This window comes from Miniopterus natalensis, chromosome 7 (genome assembly GCF_054644295.1).
Source record: "Miniopterus natalensis isolate mMinNat1 chromosome 7, mMinNat1.hap1, whole genome shotgun sequence".
Taxonomy (NCBI): domain Eukaryota; kingdom Metazoa; phylum Chordata; class Mammalia; order Chiroptera; family Miniopteridae; genus Miniopterus; species Miniopterus natalensis.
The window spans coordinates 7,881,236-7,889,040 of NC_142087.1; the positions used below are offsets into that span (position 1 = coordinate 7,881,236).

At 47.9% G+C, this 7,805-nt stretch overlaps 1 protein-coding gene and 1 non-coding gene across 2 annotated transcripts in view; both read left to right on the forward strand.

The window, feature by feature from the left end:
- CHD6 (chromodomain helicase DNA binding protein 6) overlaps positions 1–6,658 on the forward strand; it is a 169,849-nt gene extending 163,191 nt beyond the window's left edge. The window contains exon 37 of the mRNA XM_016219329.2: positions 3,325–6,658. Coding sequence (XP_016074815.2) covers positions 3,325–4,230 — 906 coding nt within the window. The 3' untranslated portion in view covers positions 4,231–6,658. The remainder of the gene's footprint in view (positions 1–3,324) is intronic.
- Positions 2,729–2,835, forward strand: LOC148092673 (U6 spliceosomal RNA). The gene has a single exon (XR_015714879.1). It is a non-coding gene; the product is annotated as a U6 spliceosomal RNA (small nuclear RNA).
- Positions 6,659–7,805: the final 1,147 nt, after the last annotated feature.

The window sequence follows — 7,805 nt, forward strand, 5'->3', positions numbered from 1 at the left end:
GGGCTTGGAAAAGCCTTGTGGTGAAGCTGTGGTTACCCTGGCCAGGGCCCTGGGCTGAAGTGCTGTGCAGCAGGAGCCTGAGACTGCGGTATAGTCCAGAATGAGGCAGCCTTCCTTAATGGGCTCCAGATAGACTGGTGAGAAATTACGCTTGTAGCCTAGTCCTACATCAAGTCCTACTACCTCAGCTGAGAAACAGGAACCAGGCAGGAATTGTTCCCTGAGCGACCATCCCCAGAGCCAGAGTGAGCAGTTGCCCAGCATGCTCTAGGACAATGCAGCCATGCAAATCACAGATGGCTGGTCACCGGTGGAGACAAAACACGGTGTGGGGTGGTTTGGAGCCACAGGGCCTGACCAACTGTGCCCCCAGGGGCAAATCCCTGCCCCTCTCAATGTGTAAGAAAAGTGGGGCTAAGCATGACAGTGTCAGAGGTCTCTCTTCTGCTTGTCTAATCCAAAGCTTTTGAGAGCAGAGTTGACTGTCATAGTGCTTTTTGCCCAAGGCTTATGATGACCTCTGGTTTTTCTTTCATATTCTTTGGGAAACAGATGTGGGACTTCAAAACTAACACTATTTGGGGGACTTGGAAACATTCACGTGCACATTTGTCACATATCTCTGAATTTGTAAACCCCCTGTAAAATGGCTGTGATAACAGTACTAACTTCATAGGGTCGCTGTGGTGATTAATTGCAGCAGTGCGGATGGAGCCCTTAGTATAATACCTGACATAAGTAAGTGCTTATTTAACGTGCTGCCAGCACTCCTGCCGCTCCTCTCATTACCTGCACCCCCTGCGTGAGCACCCTGGCAGCCAGTGTCCCTTGCATCTCAGATGCTGCTTAGTTTGGAGTCTCCACACATGTGTGTACTCACAGCTCATTGAGAACCAGAACTGGTGTCACTCACCCGTCTTGACGACAGCCGCTTAAGCAAAGATCTGTTGGATTTTCTAAGGATTTGGCTTAACAGTTAAGGAGAAGAGAGGCAGTGAACCAAATGGAAACACAGAGTGACTAGGTTAAAGTTCAAAGTAGGTGTCCTTGGGAAGGTTGTAAAGAGATTTCCTAACTGCTCTCCGGCCTGGTGTCCATTCTCAGCCCTTCAATGGCCTTAGCTGGTCTGACTTCTTTCTCCGCACTCTTCAGAACTCCTGTCCCTAACTACGTTTTTCTGGTCCATCTAGGGTCTCTTGGTGAGACCTGTACCTCCTTTCTTGCTCCAGGTATGCTCCACTGAGGAGTGCAGCTGGGTTCCTGCCTCTGAGCCTCAAAGATGAGGCTGTGGGCTTGTAGGAAGGGAAGACGTTTACACAGCCACCTGAGAATCCTGGAAAGGCAGCGCAGGCAGCCGGAGAGTGCATGGGCTCCGCCAGCACCCCCGGGGCCAAGCCAGGAAGCCTCACTGCTGAGCCTTCCCACCTCCTGCCCTGTGCAGGGGCGCCTTAAGCTTGTCCTGTGTCCACACTCCAGCCCTAACTGCAACCTGCGTCCCCAGGGCGAATCCAGGGTCACAGATCCCTCAAGGCCACTCTGAACGTTTTTTTAGCCTTACCATTGCTTTGATCAAAGAGAAGGTTGTACCAGAACACCAGGTTTGTGACAGAACCACAAGGAGGAGACAGGGCAGTTAGAGCTGCTTCCTGTCAGTGTGGCTTAGAAAGGAATGACTCCCCAGGGACACAGGGGGCGGGCTGCTCCTTTATGCTTCTCTAAACAAAGAACAACAGAGCATAACTGGCCTTTAATACTGTGGACATGCATCACCTTGATACACATAGTGATAGCCATGAGGAGTGTAGGACACAGGCATCACCCAGAGGGCGTAGGTGTTTCAGACGGGAGTCCTGAAAGAAATGTCTCCCCTTCCGTGGGGAAAATATTTCTCCCTTTACATGGGAATTATTGCCATTTTGGAAATACATTCAGTTAGTTACATTGTAATGGCAGTGGTTGGTTTAGTTCTCTCGGCGGGCAGACTGAGCTAGGAGAGCAGGTTCCTGATGCATCATTTCCCACCGAGCTCCTGAGCCGGTCACAGGAAGGAGTGTGCGTGGCTGCAGCAAGCCCACTCCCAGGCGGGTGCTTTCTTCCCCCATCTCCCTGCAGCTCACTGATACGTTAGGGCAGTAGGTTCTCCTCTGTGATTCTCTGTAGCTAAATCATCCAGATATGTGGTGCCAGGTGCCCTGTGTGCAGGCATAGCTGTAGGCCCCAGGCACAGTCACAGTACTGTCCACGTGGAGCGGAAGTGCTTAATTCTGGAGCTCTCCACTAAGGAAGAAAACTGGAGAGTAAACCTCTGAGCAGAGGAATGGAGATTGTCTCCCTTAAGGGAAACCAGAACACCTCTGCATTTTGATGCGTTTCCCTAGTAATATTTAAGAATGCTTTTATTTCCTCCACAAATACATGGGAGTGGGGCACACACAGTTAATAGTGTTCCTTTAGCGAGACTTCTCCCTGTGGATCGGGTAATGTATTAAACACTTCACTTTCAGTAACCCTACAAGATAGGTGTCATTGTCGTTTCTCACCAGAATTCTGGCCTTAAGTGAGTTGGCCCAAGTCGCACAGCTAGAGGGTTATAGAGTTAGGATGGAAAATCGGTCTTCTGCTCTAAAACCCTCTTACCTATTATGCTTTGTGGCTGATTGAAAATTCGTACTGTGGTGAGGAAGACGTATGTTGGGATCTGGTCAAGGAGTCGCAGCCACAGTCTTGACTGCTTACTTTGGCAGCACATATACTAAAATGGGAATGGTTCTGAGAAGATTGGAATGGCCCCTACGCAAGAACGACACGCAGCCCTGGCCGGTGTGCCTCGGTTGGTTGAGTTATCCCCCCCCCCCCCCGTCATTTGCAGGTCCCAATCTTGGTGACGTGTTCGATCTTCGGTAGGGGGGGTGTGGCAGCCAGTCGATGTTTCTCATATTGATGTTTCTCTCTCTCTCTGGAACCAATAAAAACATATTTTTAGAAAAAAGAAAAGAATGACACAAATTCCTGAAGCATTCCATATGGTTTTATGTTGTACTACCAAAACTATAATGATATGTCAGTTATACCTCAATAAAATTGTTTATAGAGAGTCTTAACTGGGACATGGGTGTCTTTAGTTCTGTCTCTAGCTCCTAGCACTCTGACAGCTTCCCCACGGGTGGCGCTGCTTCGTGGCGACAGGCTGGCTGTGGGCCTCGGCCGGAGAAAACCTTCAGGTGCAGTGGTCTGGAGGTCCGTCCAGCTCCCGCAGAGCCAGGACGGGAGGTCGCCCGCCATCCAGCAGGCTTCAGCATCTTGTGTTTCTTTCTCCTTTTTCAGGGGTTTCTCCCAGAAAACAAGTTCAATCACACCCTGACTGAGCCTGTTCTTCGAGATGCCGGGCCCCGCAGGAGGGGGCGGCGACCTCGGGGCGAGCTCCTGAAAGCTCCTGCCATTGCAGCGGACTCTCCCTCTGGAATGGGGCCGCTGTTCATGAACGGACTGATTGCTGGGATGGACCTGGTAGGGCTTCAGAACATGAGGAATATGCCGGGCATCCCCCTCACAGGGCTGGTGGGGTTCCCGGCCGGCTTCGCCGCGATGCCCACAGGCGAAGAGGTCAAAAGCCCCTTGAGCATGCTGCCCATGATGCTGCCGGGAATGGCTGCCGTGCCCCAGATGTTTGGTGTTGGGGGACTCCTCAATGCCCCCATGGCAACTACCTGCACTTCAACTGCTCCAGCGCCTCTGTCAAGCACAACAAAAAGTGGCACATCGGTGACCGAACAGACTGCAGAAGACAAGCCAAGTAGCCAAGATGTAAAAGCGGACACTTTAGCTGAAGACAAGCCTGGTCCTAGTCCATATTCTGATCAGTCCGAACCTGCAATAACTACGAGCAGTCCTGTGGCTTTTAACCCGTTTCTCATCCCAGGAGTGTCTCCTGGACTCATCTACCCATCCATGTTTCTCTCTCCTGGCATGGGCATGGCTTTGCCAGCCATGCAGCAGGCCAGACACTCGGAAATTGCAGGGCTGGAGAGCCAGAAGAGGAGGAAGAAGAAGACGGGAAGAGGGGACAACCCGAACCCGAACCCCAACCCAGAGCCTGTCCCCGGGTCGGACAGGGAGCCAGGCAGTGACCAGAACTGCCCCGAATCCAGGGCCCCTGTGCCCTCAGATAGAGAACACGCGGCACAGGCCAGGGACGGGGGCCTCAAAGACTCCAACAGTGACACCAACTAGAACTTTTTCATTTAAAAAATGATGTGACTTGTAAGTTTCTTATCCCATAAAAGTTTGTTACTTCCCTCCCTTCACCTTCATAAGAACCTGTGTTTCCATAAGTAATATTTACCTACCTAATTTCCTGTCTGAGAACTGTGGTGACAGATGTTAATAGTTGCAGGGTCTCGCCACCTCATTAGATAAGTGTCGTCGACCTAGTCTAGGAGGCACAGAATTCTCACTCTGTTATCCAGTTGTTCATTCCAGCCATCGTAGTTAATACAGTACTTGGTGACACGCCCTACCCCCTTCTCTTCCAAGTTTCCCACTTATTTGAGGAGGAAAAATGGCATAAGACAGCTGTGGGGATTTACCATCGAAGGGCCGAAGGACAGGAGCGCTCTCCCCTGAGCATATCGAGGGGAGGAATGTAATGGGGAACCAGAAGCACAGGAAAGGGAAGTGCTGGTGCACATTTTCTAGTTAAAATATTTCCCTATTTTATCATAATTACTAAACGAGTAGTATAGACAGAAGTATATGACTAATGATTGAAAACGCATATATTCATTTCTTTATCAAACAAAAACCTTACTGGTCGTCAATGAACTTCCCCCTTTATGGATTTTCAGACACTGCAGCAAGAAGTACTGACTAGGCACTATTTTATACACATAGGCTCGCTCCCAAGGTAGAGGGTGACTCTCAGTATGAGGAAGCTTTCCACACCTTGAGTTACTGCCGGCGGCGGGTGGGTGAGGGGCTCGCCCTCGTGGGGCTCGCGCCGCTCACAAGCACACGACTCACACTCCGACCCCCTCACTCTCCAGAACTGCTACAGCCACTCCTGGGCCTCTTGGGTTTTTATTTTATGCTTTCATCCACCAAGAAGCAGGCTCTTTCTGGAGCCTGCAAGAAAACAGTCACTCAACACCTTTACACTTGCCTAGGTCCTTTTGTCAAAGTTATTTGAGGTTGTCAGAACGTGTGTACCACCTTTTATAATGTGACTGTGAAAAGTTTTATTTTTCTCCATTTTCTTCTCTATTCGGTTTTATATTTTACAGTTGGACCCAGATCCAAATCATCAAGTTAGTCAAGACTGTTGAAAACTCACATTATTTTTCCTTCTTCCTGCCTGAGCAGCACTTCAGCCCGTTTCCTTTGGCCTCCCCACCTGTGTTCCATCCCTTCTGATGATCTTACTCTTTACTGACAGTCTACACTCCGAGACTTGAAATAAGCTCATGGTTCAGTACTCCGGGGGCCTAGGGCCGTGCAGGACTGTTGGAAGTGTTGGAAGTGTTACTAGTACCAGTTTCACTTTTTTGTTGTCACAATTTACTGTATTTTTTACTTTTTCTGTTACCGTTTTTTGCTAATTTATCAGAAGGTCCAAAACTTTGACATAACTATTTCAGTTTGCATTATTTATTTATGATGCTTTTGTCATTGTCTTTTATACATTTGGGATTATAAATTATGTAAATGTTAAAATGAGCATCTCAAAGAAGTCTGTTAAATCTCAACTGAAAAGAATCAATCTAATGTATTTTTAAAAGTGGACTCCCAGTGAATCAGCTATAATCAGAAAATCTGTAACCGATCATATAAGAAGAAAGAATCCAGTAATTGAACAAATCCTATTTAATGACATCTTTGTAGCATAGATGGTCTATAATGCTGACAACAGATTTCTTAGAAATGCTGCTCTCTCTATTTAACTAACATTTTGTTCAGTTTTGCCTCCAGTGGAAGCAGAAAGGGTTTTTTCAGCTGTTAAATCCTGAAAATCAATATAATTTATTTATGTAAAAAAAAAAAATCACTCAATCAATATATTTTTGAACCTTTTAAGTACTAATTTTCTTTTTATCAAGTAGAAAAAAATGTATTTGCCCTAAATCCTTAAAATACAAATGCTATAAAAATTCATGTATCTTGAAAGCCTTACTGCAAATGAGTATCACAGGCATCCAGCAGCGCCTGGGTTTTCGTCTTCGTCGTCGTCGTCGTCATTTGTACAGAAAAGCTGCTCTCCCCAGGTTCCACGCAGAACCTCCCGTAGGTCACAGGGTTCAGTATGGATTTGATTTAAAACCCACCAGCATGCGAAACCCCTTGTTACCGCTTATCGAACCTGTATGTTAACTCTGGGTGTTTAGGCTTATATTTGACTGCTATTGTGTCCCTGTTTGCAAAATGAAAATGACACTTTGTGGATTATTTTCTCTGTAAGGCATAAGTGCTGCTTATGATTATTTTGACGTTATCAAGAGCAAAAGCCAAATTTAAACTCTCAGCCAACTTGAGCCTTTTCATCAAGTTCCATGTCACTCACAGCCATAAAATCCCTTGATCGTTTCTCACCCCATGTCGTACATAATAAATTGTCTGTGGTCTTGATCCTGGATTTAAAAAAAAAAAAAAAAAAAAAAGTTGAAAAGTCAAATTTGTATGTGAGGACTTCAGTGACACGTGGGTGTCTCTTGCTGCCTGGGCACTTTCTGAACGAACCATCTGCACACAGGATTTCAGTCTTTCCTAGGTGCACCCTAGTGGGGGCTTGTTAAATATTCATTTAGGAGGGTTGACTTGAACTGCTTTCGAGCTGCCAGAGCACTCGGTTAGAACAGATGCCATGGAAGGGGTGCCACACAGCTTCCCGGAGTGCCCTGGCGATGCCACTTCCCTAAGCCCCATTCCCCAAGTCCGACCTCAGATCACACAGCTGGGACTTCAGGACCCAACTAGACCTGTGGGTTGGAGCAGGTCCATAAAACACAGGGATGTCTCGGGGGCTGAAGTAAGGCTTGTTAAGAACTTCTTAGTCCTTAGTTTTGGGAAGCATTGCTTCCCGGGCCCCAGAAAGGCTGTGTCGGAAATTACCCACGAGGCTGGCAGGAAAGCCCTGAAATGACCAGCCCCGCTCCCTTGCTGGGCTCTTACTAAGTACCAGTAGGTGGTGGGTGAATAGCCCGGAGGATGGGTGGGACATTGTTTCATAAGGCCTTACAGTCCTGCTGCCATTTTTAAAGTGAGGATGTATTTATAGGCTTCATAGATCTTTTGTCGAGACTTGGAGAGCTCTCCTTATGGACAGAGGAATGATTTTTTTAACCCTCACCCAAGGATGTGTTTATTGATTTGAGAGAGAGAGAAACACTGATGCAAGAGAGAAACATGGATCAGTTACCTCCCGTGTGCGCCCTGACCGGGGGTCATCCTGAGTGGGGATCGAACCCGCAACTGTTTAGTGTACAGGACATTTCTCCAGCCAACTGAGCCACCTGGCCAGGGCGAGGAATAATTTATGCAGAATAAGCAGGAAAAGGTCTTGGTTGCGTTCAGGACCTCAAAGCCTGCTCAGCGGATGCTACCTCCTTGGACAAGGGCGGAGGAGTGCAGGTGGCCTAGTACACTGGGCCAGTGTTTTAGTGTTGTGTGTGTGTTTGCCATAAGTGACCGCATTTGTCCTCACAGTATGTTGGTTGCTGGGTAGAGAGACACTGGCATCCAGTCTGCCTAATGAAAGCCCACAGAAAAGGCCGCAAAGCTTTCTCATCAATCAGAGAGAACAGCCGGGGCTAGAC